This window comes from Carcharodon carcharias, chromosome 2, assembly GCF_017639515.1.
Source record: "Carcharodon carcharias isolate sCarCar2 chromosome 2, sCarCar2.pri, whole genome shotgun sequence".
Taxonomy (NCBI): Eukaryota; Metazoa; Chordata; class Chondrichthyes; order Lamniformes; family Lamnidae; genus Carcharodon; species Carcharodon carcharias.
The window spans coordinates 107,908,275-107,927,807 of NC_054468.1; the positions used below are offsets into that span (position 1 = coordinate 107,908,275).

Consider the following 19,533-nt stretch of genomic DNA (forward strand, 5'->3'; position numbering starts at 1 on the left):
AGAAGCTAATACTCTAGGTTGATGACCTTTCATTAGAACGTTATCCAAAACATTAACTCTGTTTCTCTCCTTACAGATGGCTGAGCATTTTGAGCATTTTCTGTTGTTTCAGATTTACAGCATCCACAATATTATGGTTTTGTCCTCCCTTAACTTTTTTATTTGCTTCTGCTTCCATCCCAGTTAGAATGGGGTTGATCAGTAATATCAACCAATGTGTTACCCACATCAAACTGGTGACTGGTGGTGTCCTCCTCTCTGTTGCCATTGAATAGCAACATGGCTGTACATTACCCACTGCATGGCTGCACATTACCCACTGCATGGCTGCACATTACCCACTACATGACTGCACATTACCCACTACATGGCTGCACATTACCCACTGCATGACTGCACATTACCCACTACATGGCTGCACATTACCCACTGCATGACTGCACATTACCCACTACATGGCTGCACATTACCTACTGCATGGCTGCACATTACCCACTGCATGGCTGCACATTACCCGCTGCATGGCTGCACATTACTCACTGCATGGCTGCACCTTACCCACTGCATGACTGCATATTACCCACTGCATGGCTGCATATTACCCACTGCATGGCTGCACATTACCCACTGCATGGCAGCACATTACCCTACTGCTGCATTTCCAAAGTGGAAGGGTTATTCCGGTCAGCCATGTGCCCACCAGCCTGCCCATCCTGTGTGTCGGTGACTGTGCATTGGGCAGGTAAGTTGTCTTATGATGATTATACATGTGAAGCTCTTTGAAGATATAAGTGTGCTAAGGGCGTGAGCTGTAAGCTGCAGCTTGAATGTGTGCCTTGCTGGAATGTAGGAATGCAACCTAAGCACAGAAAGAGGTATAAAGATTGTGCAAGGCCAATGGTATTGCAGAATAGGTTAACAGACGACACTTTATGGCATACATTGTTGGGCCAACTATCTGCTAGGCCTCTTGTTGGGTAGTGTTATTTTGATAGCTCCCTGCTGTGTCATCTTCTTCCACATCCATCCAGGTTATGTGGGTACTGTACTCAGTGTTGAACCTGGCTGCTTCTTCCTGTCAGGCATGCTGCATTACTATTTATAGAGGTGGGGCCTTGGAGCACCAAAGAGAGTGATCTCCCTTATACCCATCTCATGTGGCAGCCAAGTATTGAACGAGGTGATACTCTACCTGACCATTTGGCCACAGACTCTATGTTATGAGCCATAAAATAGCTATTCCACCTTAACTTGGGTTTTGCTTCTTCTGCCCCATACAGCTTTTGAAAAGGTTGAAAATAAACAGTTTGCAGCCTATGGAAAGCCTAACCCCTGTGCTGCAACTTACCTTTAAGTGACTGCATCCTGTTAAAATTAAACTGCAGAGCTTCAAGAGGTGTTAATAATTTCCATCCCCAAGCCCCTCACCACCCCCAGTGAGCTCATAGCACAAGGTCCTACATGAACTGGGAGATTGCCATAAATAAATAATTAAGGTTGATGGCAGGTAATTTGCTGACCTTCGTCCAATGCAATAAGGTGAGTAGTGAGTTTGCTACTACCCCATTATAGTTCCCATATCAGGCAATTTGCCCTCAGATATTTTCCCTCATCATAGGGGAGGGTATTGCACAATAATGGGTCACACAGGAGTATAACTGGGACATATGTGGCGTTTGAATTTTGTTGTACATTTTATTGTAAAAACATTTTCTATTTTAACTTTTAAATAGAAAATACTGGAAATTCAAGGCAGGTTGATAAGTCTGTGAAAGGAAAAGATTATTATTATTTCAGATGTAACGCTACATCATCAATGATAGGTTGATACTTCAATGAAACATTAACCCTTGTCTCTCTCCCTGACCGATGCTGGTCAACTCGCTATGCATATCTGCTTTTTAAATTTCAGACTTCTACCATTGGTAATTTATGTTTTCCAGGTGTTAGCTCTGCAGGATATTTCTTTGTTCACGCACTTTTATAAAATGTATTGTATCACTAGGGTGTTAATCCTATTCTGGCGAAAGGATTGCAACAGGGATATTTTATCTGCCCTTTCTCAAATTTTCAGCAATTTCTGTTTTTACGTTAAGTTGTCAGATGCTTGTAACATTTTTATTTTCATAAATATGTCTGTATATGTAGGAAATTATGCACGGTGTAACATTGTTTCACAGAAACGAAAGGGAAAGAAGCACCAAGATCAACAAGTAACTAAACAGTGGTAATAGTAAATAAATTAGCAAGATAAGTAAATGTAGGTAAGAGGATAGTGGTGCCATCTGTTGGCATTTTAAGGTACATTCCAGAGCTTCTGGAACAGGCCAGCAGGAACCATTTTACAAAATTGCTCTTAATTGACCAAGAGCACCAATTGTGAATTCAGAAGCACATGGATTGCTGTCCATGGATCCCTGAATTCTCAGTTGGTAGTCCCACTGGTTCAGGCTTCACAGGAAGCTGTGAATATAGCGAAGCAGCAGCAGGAGGAGGGCAGGACAGGTGGAGCGGAGACAAAGCGAAATGCACAGTCACAGAAGCACTTCAGTTTAGCATCCTAAATGAACAAGAACCCACCATCTTATCCTGAGCCAGGCCCAACTGGTCCATATCCAGCTTATCCACAACACCATGGTACAGGCCCTAATGCTGCTTACCCTGGTTATCCACCTCCTCCAGGAGGACAACCTGTGCATCAAGGTTATCCACAATATGGCTGGCAGAATGTACCTCCTCAACCAGGAATGGTTTACACAGGTGCTCCAAAAAAGCACAGTTTACGTTGTAGAAGATCGCAGAAGGGAGGACACTGGAGATACATGCTTGACAGCATGCTGGACTGCCCTCTGCTGCAGTTGCCTTTGGGATATGTTGACTTAAAGTCCCACAACTACATGGAAATTCCCCATGTACCAGACTTCCTTGCTGTTTGAACTTCAAATCAAAGCTCAAATGCCAACCTGCTGTTTTATTTTTCCAAAAGATGCCTGTTAAAGACTTCTGTTTCTTGGTCACATAATGGCACTAGCTTAGTAACTGAATAACTGGATGACAAGTTCTGTCAGTGTGATGCAATGTCTTAGGATGGCCTGCCCAAATAATAAGCAAATGTTAATTTATGCAGATAATCATTTTTTAAACAAGGATTCAATTTGATACTTAATGAAAATGGGTGCAACTTAACTTCTGTTTCTGACTTCTGTAAAATAAGTACTAATATTTCTTGTGGAACTTGAATTGCTAGAAATGGAGAAAATAAAGTAAAAATTGCTGTGTTTTAGTTTATTATACTATTGGAACTGTATATTCCGCATTAAAGACAAACCCTTTCAATTGAAATAAAACACCAGGACTATGATTTCATACCATTAGCCCAACTGTGCTTTCACGTGATGGATTACTGTAAGAAATGGGGGGAGGTGGTGGTGGCATAGTGGTGTTGTCACTAGCTGGTATTCCAGAGACCCAGGGTAATTCTCTGGGGACCTGGGTTCAAATCCCACTCACAGCAGATGGTGATATTTGAGTTCAATAAAAACCTGGAATTAAATCTGATGATAACCAATGCAGATTGTCATAAAAACCCATCTGGTTCACTAATGTCCTTTAGGGAAGGAAATCTGCTGTCTTTACCTGATCTGGCCTATATGTGACTCCAAGCCCACAGCAATGTGGTTGACTCTTCAATGCTCTCTGAACAAGGGGAGTTAGGGATGGGCAATAAATGCTGGCCTAGCCAGCAATGCCCAGATCCAAATGAAAAAAAAAGTCAGATTAAGGAACATTCAGTGAGGAGCTTTGCCTTGCTCTGGAGTTAAATTCAATTATGTTGGGTATCCTGGACTACATATGGATAATAATAGTGGTCAGCCTGCTTGTATTAGAAATCAAACAGAATTAGGTGGGATCATAGAAAATAAAGAGGTCTAAGTTATGTTTGGATGTGTGATTGCTGACAGAGTGGTTAGTAATGTTGGTGAGCTGCAAGCATAAAAGTGGAAAATCAGATGCAATGCAGCTCAGCTGGAGCTATCCATTGCATGTTTACGCACTAACAGCCTGGTGGTATTTTGGGGTTTGACGTTTGTATGGCAATATTGCAGGGTGTTCCATCATGCAGTGTGATAATAATGCGGTTTATGAAGCACTCGTATTGTATCCATTTATTCAAAGACCATCCCTGGTATCAACAGGGTTTATCTTTTTCTCAAAAAGGTTGCTGTCAAAGCTCAGCACAATATAAACGTTTCTAGTATGTGGACTGTATACATGTCCATTCCTTATATATTTTAAGATCAAACAGATAAGTTATGTTTATTACATGTATTAGAGCCTTCCAGGGTAAAGTTAACATTAGCGGCTCTTAACATTCAACAAGCTAACTGAGCAGAATAATATGGTTGTTGTGGGCAGGGTGAGATTCAGAATGCTGTGTTTTTAAAATAACTGGTAAAGGTGAGAAGAAAGGGGGTGTGCATCTTTTGAGAATTGTGCTGTGTGAATCGAGGCACCCCTCACCAACACCGCCCCCCCCCCCCCCCCCCCCCCCCCCCCCGCCAAGATGTTACCCCCTCATTTTGTTCCTCCCCACTCAGCCCTCAGCCCACAAAGTCCTCTCTATAGGCTTCCTGATTCCGTCCCACCCTAAAAGCCCGTGACTTACCTTAGTCTGGGATCCATCTATCTCTGTGGGCCTCCTTGAAGTCCCTGCAGTGCCCACTACTGAGCTTTGATGCTGCTGTGACTGCTAAAGCTATCAGCCAATCAGATTGGCTGGCATCTCTCGAGGGCAGGACTTCCTCCCACCAAGGGGTCAGACTTCCTCGCACTGAGGCGTGGAGGTCTGACTCTCACCTGCTTGAGGCCACCTGCAGCGTATAATTGCTGCAGGGCGGCCTTGCTGAGCATCAGTCAGTGTGCCACTGGCTTTCCTCCAGGGGTGGGGGCTGGGGAGCAATACGTGCCTCCTCCCCCACCCGCCCCCCCCACTCCATTAAATTCAGTCCATTGCCTCTTACTGCTAAATTCTAGGGTCAAAACTCCTGAGCTCTTCTGGCACAGTCCCCTCACAACTCTGGTTGGACTGCACTGAAAGGGTTGTAATCTATGCTGGGATCCAGCCTGGTGTTCAGGGATTTCACGGGTATGTATAAATGGGCAGAGTCATTGCCAGTGGTGTTGTAGGGCATGGAACCAGGGTCTGCCTTCCCTGGTATTTCTCACATTCCCAGCCCAGGATTAGATCTGAGTAAGATTGATGGGGCCAATTTGTATATTCACTGACAAGTGATATCTGCTGCCCAGAAATCCAAGTCAGCATGATGGAAGCATTTCTACTCTGTTTCATGGGAAAGGTTGCCCAATATTCCTTTCCTGGGAAAGGCATCAGTCACTGGATTTTCTGGTGTGGTCATGCTGCTGGGACCTAGGATGCACTTCTGATGAGGCAGGCACATAACCAACGTATGTAAATGGAGTGACCTACCCTGACTCTACAATCTCCACTTCTGCTGAGATTATGTCCAAGGATTTTTGGCCTGCTTTCTCAGAAACAACATGAGACAGACTATAAAGTAGATGTCAGCTCTTGTTGGCTGATGGTTTGGGATCTATCAGAAGAAAGCTTACAGTAGGTTCTCTGATGGGTTAATGGATATAAAATAGATGAATGTCCATATTCAAACCACTGAGAACTCCATTCTTCAATGCAACAGTGACTGCACTTTGAAGGTACTTTTGTCTGCAAAACACTTTGAGATATCTAGAAATCATAAAAGGTGTTTTATAGAAGCAAGTCTTTCTTTCTCTTCTCTTCAGATCCAATATCTGTTTGGATTTTGGATTTCCATCAACTCTAGTTTACTGTATATTAAAATTACACCCAATGATGTGATTTAATCCATCCCAATTTCCCAAAATTTACACTGCTAAAAGGCTCAGTAATTTACATGACAGTGAAAAAATACTGCTAGAATGTGTTGGTTATGGATACAGGTATAAAAGATTTAAAGCAGCATTTTAAGACTATGAAATTGATTTCAATATTCGACAGTGGTAGAAAACTGACAGTAGCAGAACCACTTCCCAATATACAGAATGCCTGAATCTTCTCTCTGATATAACCAGCGATCAATCTGATATGACTTTTCTGTCACTGTCAAAAGTTACAATCAGCCATTATATCTCAACTTTTTCCAAGTGGTCAGTACATCACTCGCCCATCATAAAACCCAATGGCTTTCATATCCATTGGTTTCAGTGAAATGAAAATCAGAGGAAAATTATGACTAACGAAACATTTTAAGATGAAAATTCACCTCAATGTGTCAGACAGGCTTCATTCCTTTGAGTTGAGCATGGTGGGTAGGGCCAGCTACCTGGAGCCCCACAGTCTAGGAGAATATAAGTATGCTTAACTGGCAGTTTAATTCTGGTGAAAGGATGATACCCCAAATATTGACTTATTTTTCTTTTTTCAGATACTGATGGCATTTCCAGCAATATCAGATTTGTCTATAGCAGGTTTGTATTTTTATTTCTGTATATCAGATTCACAATTTTATTTTGCTGTCTCATGAAACATAACTTAGTTGCCTTAATTGTGATTAATATAATGACCTGAATTATGAATCATGGTATATGAGTAACACAACAATCAGTCAATTACATCGAAATGTGACAGATTTTAAAAAACAGTGATGCACTTGAAAAAACATGATAACATCAGGACTTTAAAATGTATATATAGAAAAGTGATTTTGGCACATGCAGATAAGCAAAGAGACCTTGGTGTACATGAATCCTTAAAGATGGCAGGACAAGTTGATAAGGTGACTAAAAATCATATAGATTAATTGCATATAAGACGCTCAATGGGGAAGGGTCGTGTCTAAGGCCTTACAGCCATAGTGTACCAAAGGGCTGGAAAATTAGTAGAACCCCCTCGGGTTGGATGCCTAACATTGAATATGAATACAAAGTATTGAAATTGTATTGAGACACTTCAAAGAGGAACAGGCTATATGAAGGAAGGTTGAAACCTCTTGCACTTTCTGTAATCTTTCAACTTGAAATGTTTTGCCCCCAGGCTGTATGCCTGACATGGAAAGTGCACTGAAAATATCAAAGTAATTATAATTGTGTAGAGGCACCTAAGCGTGGAACACACTGTATGGAGACAAGTCAAGTTTTATGGCACTTTATGTAAATGTCATGTTGAAATGTTTTGTAATCTACTTTTACAAATTTTATGACTAAAGTATATTTTTGGGAAAAAAAGAAGAGATCATGCTAGAACTTTATAAATCACTGGTTGGGGCTCAGATGGAATATTAGGAACAATTCTGAGCACCAAACCTGAGAAGAGACGTAAAGGCCTTAGAAATTATGCAAAGGAGTTTTACCAGAACGTTATCAGGGCTGAGCAGCTTCAGTTATGAGGAAAGGTTAGAAAAGTTTGGACGGTTGTCCTTATAACAGAGAAGGTTAAGAGGTGGTTGAATGGCGGTTTTCAAAATGATAAGGGATTTTGATAGAATCGAGAGAGAAAGGATGTTCCATCTGGTGAGTGGGTCAATAACCGAAGGTCATAGATTTGAAATTATTGATGAAAGATCTAGAGGGGAGATGAGAAGAATTGTTTTCACTTAGAGTTGTCAGGATCTAGAATATGCTACCTGAAAAGATCAGAGATTAATTGTGGCATGGATGGAGGCAATGAGGCTGTTTGAGTCCACACTGGCTGTCTGTAGAGCAATCCAGTCAGCCCCATTCCCCCACTCTATCCCTGTAGCCCTGCAAGTTTACTTCCTTCAAGTGTCCATCCAATTTCCCTTTGAGATCATTGATTGTCTCTGTTCCCACTGTCCTCGTAGGGAGTGAGTTCCAGGTCATCATTTCTCAATGTATAGTGAAGTTCTTCCTCACATCACACTCCTACATCTCTTTCCCACAACATTAAACTTGTGTTCCCTAGTCTTTGTAGGATCAGCTAATGGGAACAATTCTTCATTGTCTAACTTATTTAAATCTGTCATAACTTTGTATATCTCTTTCAAATCTCCCCTCAATCTCCTTTCCTCCAAGCTCTGCAATCCTGCCATATCCAGTCATGTGTGGTAGTGGGCAATTAAACAACTCACTGGAGGTGAAGGCTCCACAAATATCCCCATCTTCAATGATGGAGGAGCCCAGCACATCAGTGCAAAAGATAAGGCTGAAGCATTTGCAACAATCTTCAGCCAGGAGTGCCGAGAGGATGATCCATCTTGGCCTCATCCAGAGGTCCCCAGCATCATAGAACCAGTCTTTAGCCAAACTGATTCACTCCACATGATATAAAGAAATGGTTGAAGACACTGGATACTGCAAAGGCTATGGGCTCTGATAATGTTCGGGCAATAGCACTGAAGACTTGTGCTCCAGAACTTGCTGCGCCCCTAGTCAAGTTGTTCCTGTACAGTTACACTTTTGATATCTACACGGCAATGTGGAAAATTGCCCAGATATGTCCTAGCCACAAAAAGTAGGACAAGTCTAACCTGGCCAATTATCGCCCCATCAGCCTACTGTCAATCATCAGTAAATTGTTGTGAGCAGTCATCAACAGTGCTATCAAGTGGCATTTGCTTAGCAATCACCTGCTCACTGAGGCTTAGTTTGGGTCCCACCAGGGCTACTCAGCTCCCGACCTCATTACAGCCTTGGTTCAAACATGAACAAAAGAGCTGAACTCAAGAGGTGAGGTGAGAGTGACTGGCCTTGACATCAAGGCAGCATTTGACCAAGTGTGGCATCAAGGAAACCTAGCAAAACTGGAGTCAGTGGGTATCAGGGAAAACCCTCCACTGGTTGGAGTCATACCTAGCACAAAGGAAGATGGTTGTTATTGTTGGAGGTCAGTCATCTCAGCTCCAGGACATCACTGCAGGTGTTCCTCAGGCTAGTGTTCTAAGCCCAACCATCTTCAGCTGCTTCATCAATAATCTTCCTTCCATCATTAGGTCAGAAGTGGGGATGTTTGCTGATGATTGCATAATGTTTGGCACCATTTGTGACTCCTCAGATATTGAAGCAGCCCATGTCCAAATGCAGCAAGATCTGGACAATATCCAGGCTTGGGCTGAAAAGTGGCAAGTAACATTCGCGTCACACAGGTGTCAGGCAATGACCATCTCCAACAAGAGAGAATCTAACCATTGCCTCTTGACATTCAATGGCATTACCATCGCTGAATCCCCCACTATCAACATCCTGGGGGTTACCATTGACCAGAAACTGAACTGGACTAGCCATATAAATACTGTGGCTACAAGAGAAAATCCGAAGTGAGGAATCCTGCAGCGAGTAACTTTCCTCCTGTCTCCCCAAAGCCTTTCCACCATCTACAAGTCACAAGTTAGGAGCATGATGGAATACTCTCCACTTACCTGGATGTGTGCAGCTCCAAAAGCACTCAAGAAGCTTGACGCCATCCAGGACAAAGCAGCCTGCTTGATTGGCACCCCATTCACAAACATTCACCCTCTCCACCACCGACACACAGTGGCAGCAGTGTGTATCATCTACAAGATGCAGGAACTCACCAAGGCTCCTTAGATAGCACGTTCCAAACCCACGACTGCTACCATCTAGAAGGACAAGGGCAGCAGGCACATGGGAACACCACCGCCTGCAAGTTCCCTTCCAAGCCACTCACCACCCTGACTTGGAAATATACCGGCCGTTCCTTCACTGTCGCTGGCTCAAAATCCTAAAATTTCCTCCCTAACAGCACTGTGGGTGTACGTACACTAAATGGACTGCAGTGATTCAAGAAAGCAGCTCACCACCACCTTCTCAACAGCAACTAGGGATGGGCAATAAATGCTGGCCCAGCCAGTGATGCCCACGTCCTGTGAATGAATTAAAAAAAGGAGAACAATCCCAGGTTCTCCAACCTAACTTGTAGTTAAAATCCCCAGTGAATCCTCTCTACATCTTGTGAGGCTGCACATGCCTCTTTAAGTGTGGTTACCAGAACTGAATGCAATACTCTAGTTGTGGCCTAACCAGACCTTTATAAAGGTTCAGCATAAAATTCCTGTTTTTTCCCTGTGACTACAACTTCCCCGCCAAAATTCAACCACTCCAGGGACATGGCAGTTTGCTGGGAAATTAGGGATATTTTCCACACACATGGCCCACTAAAACCCTCCACAACCCCACCATGCCTGAACCACATGGTATAATCACCCATGGAACAGCAGGATGATGATTGAGCACAGGATGGGGCTGACAAAGCAGAGGTTCTGGTATTTTGACAGGTATTGTGGTTCCATATGATATGCACACACCTCTTCCTCCCCTCATTATGATCCCTTCTCATAATGGAGTGCTGTGTTCTAGGCCACAGAGTGGTCTGAATTTGGAGGAAGCACAGGAGCAACAGCAGTCCTCGTTGGTTGAGTCAGACCAAAGGCAGATAAGGAAGCAGCATGACAAGCAGCACCAACTCAACACTTTGCATTAAGAGATGAGTTAACCACTTGGCGATTCCTATGACCTGCTCACTCCCTTGTCTGAAAACTTAACTCTCTCCATTAACTCTCTCCATGTTCCCTTTAGTTGAAGGCTCAGTCACGAGGGATCACAAGTTCAAGGTGAGGGGCAGGAGGTTTAGGGGAGATGTGAGGAAAACCTTTTTTACCCAGGGAGTGGTTACAGTCTGGAATGCACTGCCTTCAAGGTAGTGGAGGCGGGTTGCCTCACATCCTTTAAAAAGCACCTGGATGAGCACTTGGCACGTCATAACATTCAAGGCTATGGGCCAAGTGCTGGTAAGTGGAATTAGGTAGGTAGGTCAGGTGTTTCTCACGTGTCAGTGCAGACTCTATGGGTCCAAGGGCCTCTTCTGCACTGTGTGATTCTGTGACTCTGTGACCAGTTGTTGTTACATCCTTCAACCCTTCATTCCAGAACATTGAAACCAATCAGATTCTATGTGAATGACATATGTGAATGAAATAGATAGAAGCTGCTATAACATGACTATGTAGAACAAAGTGTCAAATATGATAAAAGTGATGAATTTAATTCCCACCATAATAATAGTCTTCCATCTATTTTTCATTCAAATGCCAGTGTCTTTCTTGTGTTTTTCTTAGAAGAAGGTTTCCGAATATTACTGCCCCTATGACATGTTCCCCTAATGGCCTCAGCAAAGCTGCTGCTGCTCATGTGGGAGTCCTTGTGCTGGTTGTGATTGGTAACTTCAGATTGCTGCACCTTGGCTGGCACAAGGGATGTCTAGCCCAGCTGGTTTACTGGCACTATGACCATTGTGTGAGGAACTGATGAAGGAACAAGCTGTAAGTCATCCTGAGAAAGATAACATGCAGGGCTCCAATTGTGCCTCGGCCACTCGCTTGAGACTGGGACTCATCACTTCTACTGATCTGTGATAGAGCACACCACAGAGATAGCTGCAATCCATTCAGTACACCAACCTGTCCAAGGAAGACACTTGGTCTCTCCAAGGCAGAGCCCAGACTAATAATGTTATTAAATTTTCTCCCAGTAAGCTGTAAGGAGGACACAAAGAGGGTGCAAAGGGATATGGACAGGATAGGCAATTGGGCAATAAGATAACAGATGGAGCATAATGTAGGGGAATGTGAGGTTTATCACTTTTGTAGGAAGAATAACAAAGCAGAATACTTTTTAAATGGTAAGAAACATTTAATCATTGGTATTCAGAGAGATTTGAGTATCCTCATACATGAAACACAGAAAGCTGTTATGTAGGCATGACAAGCATTAGGAAGACAAATAGCATGTTGACCTTCATTGCAAAATGGTTGGAGTAGAAGAGTAAGGAAATCTTTCTACAAATGTGCAGGACTTTGGTGAGACCGCACCTGGAGAACTGTGAACAATCTTGGGGTCTTCTTAACTAAGGAAGGGTATAGTTGCATTGGAGCTGGTGCAGTGAATTGTCATTAGACTGACTCCTGACATGAGAGGGTTGGCCAATCAGGAGAGGTTGAGCAGAATAGGATTACACTTTCTGGAGTTTAGAAGAATGAATGGTTGTCTTGTTGAAGTATATAAGATCCTGGAGGGGCTTGACACCTGGCTGGAGAGTCTAGAACATTGTGGTACAGCCTCAGAGAAAAGAATCAATCATTTCACTCAAAAGGTTGTGAATATTTGGAATTCTTTACCTCAGAGAGCTGCGGATGTTCTGTCATTGGGGATAGTCAAGGTTGAGATTGATGGATTTTTAGGCTCTATGTGAATCAGGGGATATGGGGATTGGGCGGGAAAGATCAGCCATAATCTTTTTGAATGTCAGAGCTATCACAAGTGTCCATGTGGGCTCCTGTTGCTATAATTTCTCATGTTCTTCTGTTCTCCACCTAACCCCTTCCCTCTCCTCTCTTCCACTCTCCCATCTCATGACCTTCCCCATCCCTTTTCCCTCCTTCCATCAACCATCCCAGTCACTGTCCCGATCTGTTCTCCTCCTCCCATGCCTCTTCCCTCCTTCCTCCTCTTCCTCCTGGTTCCCTTCCATCTCCTCCTCCCTTTCATCATTTCCCCTCTGCTACCTTTCCTTTATCCTTCCTCCCCTTCTCCCTTTCCTTTTACTTGCCCCCTCCTTTCTCCTTTTCATTCATCTCTCCCTTCCCAATTCTCCCACCTGCCCTTCTTCTTCCTCCCTCCTCATTTTCCTTCGACAATCATGTTCCCTTCCTCCTACAACAGCAATTTGAACTGGACTAGCCATATAAATACTGTGGCTACAAGAGCAGGTCAGAGGCTGGGAATCCTGTGGCGAGTAACTCACCTCCTGACTCCCCAAACTCTGTCCAACATCTACAAGGCACAAGTCAGGAGTGTGATGGAATACTCCCCACTTGCCTGGATGAGTTCCAACAACACTCAAGAAGCGTGACACCATCCAGGACAAAGCAGCCCACTTGATTGGCACCCCTTCCACAAACATTCACTCCATCAACCTCCGATACACAGTGACAGCAGTGTATACCATCTACAAGATGCACTGCAGAAACTCACCAGGGCTCCTTAGACAGCACCTTCCGAACCCACAACTGTGACCATCTAGAAGGACAAGGGCAGCAGAGACATGGGAACACCACCACCTGGAAGTTCTCCTCCAAGCCACTCATCATCCTGACTTGGAAATATATCACCGTTCCTTCACTGTCACTGGGTCAAAATCCTGGAACTCCCTCCCCAACAGCACTGTGGGTGTAGCTACACCACATGGACTGCAGCGGTTCAAGAAGACAGCTCACTACCACCTTTTCAAGGGCAATTAGGCTGTACAATAAATGTTGGCCCAGCCAGTGATGCTCGTAGCCTATGAATTAAAAAAAAAACAGAAGAGTTTGACCTCCAGGCCCATCTGTCTTTCATCCTATTACAGATCTTCCTTTTAACCTTGTACCACTCACCCCTTGCTCAAAAACTATTACATTTTTAATTTTTTCTTGTTCTGATAAGAGGTCACAGGGCAGAAAAGTTAACTCTATTTCTCTGTCCACAGATGCTGTCAGACCTGTTGAGTTTTTTCCAGCATTTTCTGTTTTTATTTCAGATTTCCAGCATCCACAGTACTCTGCTTTTCAATTTATGCTCCTTTTGCTGTTCAGCTTACATGCAATCCTTTATTATAGCTTCATCAGGTTGCCACATCATTTTTAGGTACACATTTTTACGTGGGTTCCTGGCATGCTTTGCTACACTGCTCATTGAACCAGGATTGGTTCTTTGGCTTGATGGTAATGGCAGAATGAGGGATATACCAGTCCATGAGATTACAGATTGTGGTTGAATACAAATCTGCTGCTGCTGATGCCCCATAGTGTCTCATGGATGCCCAGTTTTGAGCTACCAGGTCTGTTCTGAATCTATCCTATTGAGCACAGTGGTAATGCCACACAATATGATGGAGAGTGTCCTCAGTGTGAAGGCAGGACTTCATTTCCACAAGGACTTGAGCGGTGGTCACTCCAACCAAAACTGGTATGGACAGTTAGATTGGCGAGGACAAAGTCAAATAGGCTTCCCCTTCTTGTTAGTTCTCTCACCAGCTGTTGCAGGCCCAATCTATCAATGAAGTCCTTCAGGACTTAGCCATTATTGGTGTTACTGAGCCATATCTTTGGCACTCTGAGTCTGCTTGATATGTGGGGAACATAAAGAAAGTGAGAAATATTGGTTTAGAAATGGAGAGGAACTTTAATGCATTCCAGTGATTCAGAGCACTTCTGATTTAATGGAGCATTCCATTTAAATTTTGATATGTGACTCACTTCATCTAAATATAAAACTCTCTAACTGTCCAATATAAATGCATTGAATGAATAAGTGAGGTTTAAGAATTGATATTTGGTTTCCTATTGATTCAATGGATAAACACCAGCTACCTTGGACAAAGTGCGAAGTACAATCTTGCTCTAAATGGATCTAATAATTGATGTGTTAGTTTTCCATATTCCAAACTAACAAATGAGTCATATATTTAAGACAACATTTTTACTTTTGAGACCAATACTGTATCACAATATAATGGACATTGAACTGGAACTTCAATGCACTGATGATCTTCTCTGCCAGATCACCTCCCAGATAGTGAAGTTGACAATTACATCCCTCATCTCTAAATAAATTATTGGTGTACTGTTTTTTTTTAAATTAAACCTTGCTGTACTGTCTAATGCATCAGGTGGTAATGTCCTTGCACAATGATGGAACTGAGCCATATAGATCTGCATCATCCCAAACCGCTTTTCAAATATTTTTTCATGGGTATGGGCATCACTGGCAAGGGTAGCATTTGTTGCCCACCCTTAACTGCCCTTGAGAATGTGGTGGTGAGCCATCTTCTTGAACTGCTGCAGTGCAACTTTTCTGTCGTGGTTTGGGGGTATAACTAAGTGACTTGCAAGGCCATTTGAGAGGACAGTCAACCACATTGCTGTGGGTCTGGAGTCACATGTAGGCCAGACCAGGTAAGAATGGCAGATTTCCTTGCCTAAAGTCCATCAGTGAACCAGATGGGTTTTTACAACAGTCAATGATAACTATTACTGAGACTAGCTTTTAATTGCAGATTAATTAATTGAATTTAAATTCCACCACTTGCCATGATGGGATTTGAACCCCTGCCCCCAGAATATTAGTCTGGGCCTCTGGATTACTAGTCCAGTGACATTACCAGTATACCACTGCCTCCCCAAACTGTGCTGAATTAACTGGGTGGCAGACAGAGTGTTGCACTTGGTGCTAAAGAAGAGAACAATTAGCCACCTTTCCACTCCTGACTGTTGGCTCCAAACTGCAAAACAGACTTGTGTAGATTTCAGGTGAGAGTGAGATCAGCTTTGGCTCTCCCCCCACATCCAAGCAGATACTCACTGTCAAAGTCCATATATGAACATTGGCCACAATAAAAACGGTGACCTCACTTGAAAGATAACATGATTGATTTTGATAAGAACAGAAAATGCTGGAAAAACTCAGCAGCTCTGACAACAACTGTGGAGAGAGGAACAGAGTTAATGTTCCGAGTCTGTATGACCCTTCTTCAAAGCGTATGACCCTTATATATCCGTATGACCCTTCTTCATACGACTGATTATAAAATGCATTGTGAGATCCTGAAGATGTCTTTTGTTCTCTTTCTCTCTCTTCCTCCCTGTAATGTTCCTGTGGTAGCTCAGACCATTGCCTTCCTAGGAAAACAAGTGTTGCATACAACGAAGCTTGCTGAGTCTTTTATGGGCTGCAGCAGACTTGCTGGGTGCTCAGGGCACTCTGCCCTTGCAATGTGCATCTATTAGGTCTCAGAATCTCTCCCTCATGCTTGTCCATTGCCTTGGCTCAGTGGTAGTAATTTTGGCATTGGCGTCAGATGTTTGTGTGTTCAAACCCCACTTCAGGGACTTGAACTGACAAGCGAGTATGTCACTAAGGGAGCACCGCACTATTGGAGGTGCTACCTTTTGGATGGGACATTAAAGAAGGTCTGCCCTCTCAATTGGACATAACAGATATCATTTGAAGAAGAGCAGGGGGCATTCTCCCAATGCCATGGTTGATATTTATCCCTCAACCAATGGGTAAAACAGATGATCTGGTTATTGTGGTTTGTGGGATCTTGCTGTGTCCAAATTGCCTGCTGCATTTCTACATTACAATGGTACCTACCCTTCAACATTATTTCATTGGCTGTAAAGTGTTTTGGAATGTCCTGAGGTCATGAAAGGTGCTATATAAATGCAAATCTTCCTTTCTATTTATCTTACATCAAGCTCATTGAAACAAACCATAACTGCACCCTGGAGTTTTTGACTCTAACACCTCCATAATAAAACTGGATGATTCATGAGAGTTGCTCTGACTGTGTTCTAGCCTATGAAATTGACACCTGCTTTGCAATATCATTGGGCTTACTGTGTGCTCAATAATGGACTGCAGTGCATGCTGCTATTGCTCCATCGCAACCAGACCACCTTCCAAAGTTGTGGTAGGTCAACATGCATCTGTGTTCCTAAATTCTCCATAAAAAGCAAAGGTATGAATGGTTTCAGGACATATCTTTGGTGACTGGCTCTCTGTTTTGTACCAGACGATCTTCATTCACCTAAACCAGCGTTCGTTGACTCAATTTGTTCTTCTTCAACATCACTATGATCTTCATCCATTGTGAAGATATCTGTGCTGTTGCACACATCAAGTGAAGATGATTTTCCTTTTAGACCATTGAGATCTGTTTGCTCTGTAAAGAAAATAGATGGAACATCAGGGCATAAGCACACTTAACCACTTGAGCATTGTATTACTAGTATTGCACTATTATGCATTTCTGCACAGTTCATGCATATGGCCATATTTGTAATGTATTGATAAATTAAGTGCAAGGGCAAAACTATGACAACTTTATTTCAACTTAGACAAATACAAGGTCATCTGCTTCAGACCTAAAACAGATTGAACTTTCTCAATGGAGAAAAGCAAAAAGCAGCAGAGGTCCAAGGATGCTTGATGTCCAGTACATAAATCATAAAAATGCCATGTACAGGCCCAGAAAATGCTCAAATTGGCTAATGAAATGCTGGCCTTCATATCTAGAGAATTAGAATTCGAGGGGATCGATGTCATGCTTCAGATATATAACACCCTAGTTAGGCTACAACCAGAGTAGTTTTGGGCACCACCCCATAGGAATGGTACATTGACCTTGGAGGGAGTGTAGAATATATTTACTAGAATGATACCTGGACTCCACAGGTTAAATTACAAGGGGAATTTAAACAAAGTTAAGGGTGTGCATCCTGGAACTTAGAAGGTTAAGGGGGATTTGGTCAAAGTTTTCAAAATATTAAAGGGAACAGATAGGGGAGATAAAGGGAAACTATTTCTGATGGTTGGGGAGTCTAGATTAGGGAGTATGGTGTAAATATTAGAGCCAGGCATTTCAGGAATAAAATTAAAATGCTCTTCTACACCCAAAAGGTGGTAGAACTTTGGAATTCCCTTCTGTAAATAGCAATTTATGCGGGGTCAATTATTAATTTAAAATCCAAGATTGGTAGACTTTTATTAATCAAAGGTATTCAGGGGTATAGGACAAAGGCAGGAGAATGGAGCTCAGTCACAGATCAGCCTTGATCCCATTGATTGGAGAAACAGGTTTGAGGGACTAAATGGCTTATTCCTGTTTCTATATTCCTATTATGCAAGTTATAATATATATGATTAGTATAGTATATGTCTGTTGTTCTGTACATTACCTTAACTTCACCAAACCTGGAGAAGGTGGTGGTGACATAGTGGTATTGCCACTGGACTAATAATCCAGTGACCCAGGGTAATGCTCCCTGGATCAGGGTTTGAATCCCATCACAGCAGATGATGAAATTTGAATTCAATCACAATTCTAGAATTGAAACCATTATTGATTGTTTTAAAAACCCATCTGGTTCATTAGTGCCCCTTTAGGGAAGGAAATCTGCTGTTCTTACCTGGTCTGGCCTACATGTGACTCCAGACCCACAGCCATGTGGTTGACTGAAATGGCTGAGCAAGCCAATCAGTTGTCACTTTGGGTGTACCTACACCATATGTACTGCAGTGGTTAAAAAGGCATCTCACCAATACCTTCTCAAGGGAAATAAATGCTGGCCTAGCTAGTGTTGCTCACTTCCCTTGAACAAATATAAAAAACAATTATAAATAAGAAGGCAGTCTCAAACGATAATGCCAGTAGGAAGTAATATAGGCTGACTGATCCATTGACATTCCCTTTCATGGAATTATGCATGCTTAACACAGTTTCAATAACCCTACATCTTTGTTAACATGCCTCTGTGCAGGTTTAATATCTTTAACAATGGTTGCTTTTCCTTCATGTCCAAAGTTTCCAGTGTTACTTTCCAGTAATATTTTGACTTGTTCCGTTCCTTCTAGACCTCTTGCTCCATAGAAGTGATACATAATTCTCACCCCTGAAGATTCCTTCGCATGTTTCTGGGGTCATCCCCTCCCATCCTAATCTACTCATTTTTCTCAGAATAGACATTTAATAGGCTTTTCAAACTTGACTCTGAAAACATGCTTTCCAAACTTAGCGTTAATTAATTATGCATACAAGCTGTCCGGTGAGCAGTTCTGGGATACCGAAACATCTGGCAATAATAATGATTAGATAACTGATTAGCTATTGGAGAAGTTTCGATGAATCAGCATTAAAGATGGCTCAGTACTGGGTTATATTTTCTGAAATTGCACATTTTGATATTCTATCTTCTTATATTTCACTTGCAGCTTACAAATTATGAAAAGAACAGTTACGTTCCTTGGTCCTTGTGGCCCATGGTGCTTGGTCACCTTCCTTCAAGTATCAGTATTATAGAATTGTATCCTATAGTGTTAGGAACAATGTATATTTTTATGTTTTGTGAGCTGGATGCTGGGGAGTCTAGGGCCCTGTTGTATAAGTGCATTTTTAATGAGATTTTACAACTTTTTAAGTGAAGAGATGTGTTTCCAAGGTGTTAGTAGTTCAGTGAAGTTTTAAAAAAAAGTAGAAAAAAACTGTTGTTGCCTAGCTGCAGGGGCCCAGAGACACACAGAGAGATTGGGAAATGCAGAAGGGCAGTCAGTTAGCGTGTGTATACCAGAGTGTGCAGGCAGAAGGTCTACTCCCTCTAATAAGAAATCCTGCAAGCCTGCAGTGGAGCTGAGTTTAGGGAACTCATGTGTTTGCTCTGAGTTTAGATTGTGGTTTTTGGGTGTCTCAGGGAGAGATACCAGCTGATAAAAGTATCGAGTGAATGCTCAGAAGTCTGCTGGAAGAAAACTGTTTGAAACTGAGCTAACCCAAACAAGGAATCTTAGTGTTGAGACAGTGGTAAATCTCCACTGGGGTTTTGTGTCCGTAAGGGTTGTTGGAAAAAAGGAATAGTGTGAGTTTGAATCATTTTCTGGTATCTATATTGAAATCATTCCAACCTTTTT

The 19,533-nt window shown here is 42.5% G+C and overlaps 1 protein-coding gene across 1 annotated transcript; it reads left to right on the forward strand.

Annotated features, from left to right (window-relative positions):
- The first annotated feature begins 2,534 nt into the window (after window positions 1–2,534).
- LOC121289940 (cysteine-rich and transmembrane domain-containing protein 1-like) lies at window positions 2,535–2,883 on the forward strand. The gene is given in 2 exon segments (XM_041209951.1): window positions 2,535–2,744; window positions 2,746–2,883. Coding segments are annotated over 2 exon segments (318 nt in total). The 5' UTR covers window positions 2,535–2,564.
- The last annotated feature ends 16,650 nt before the right edge of the window (window positions 2,884–19,533 follow it).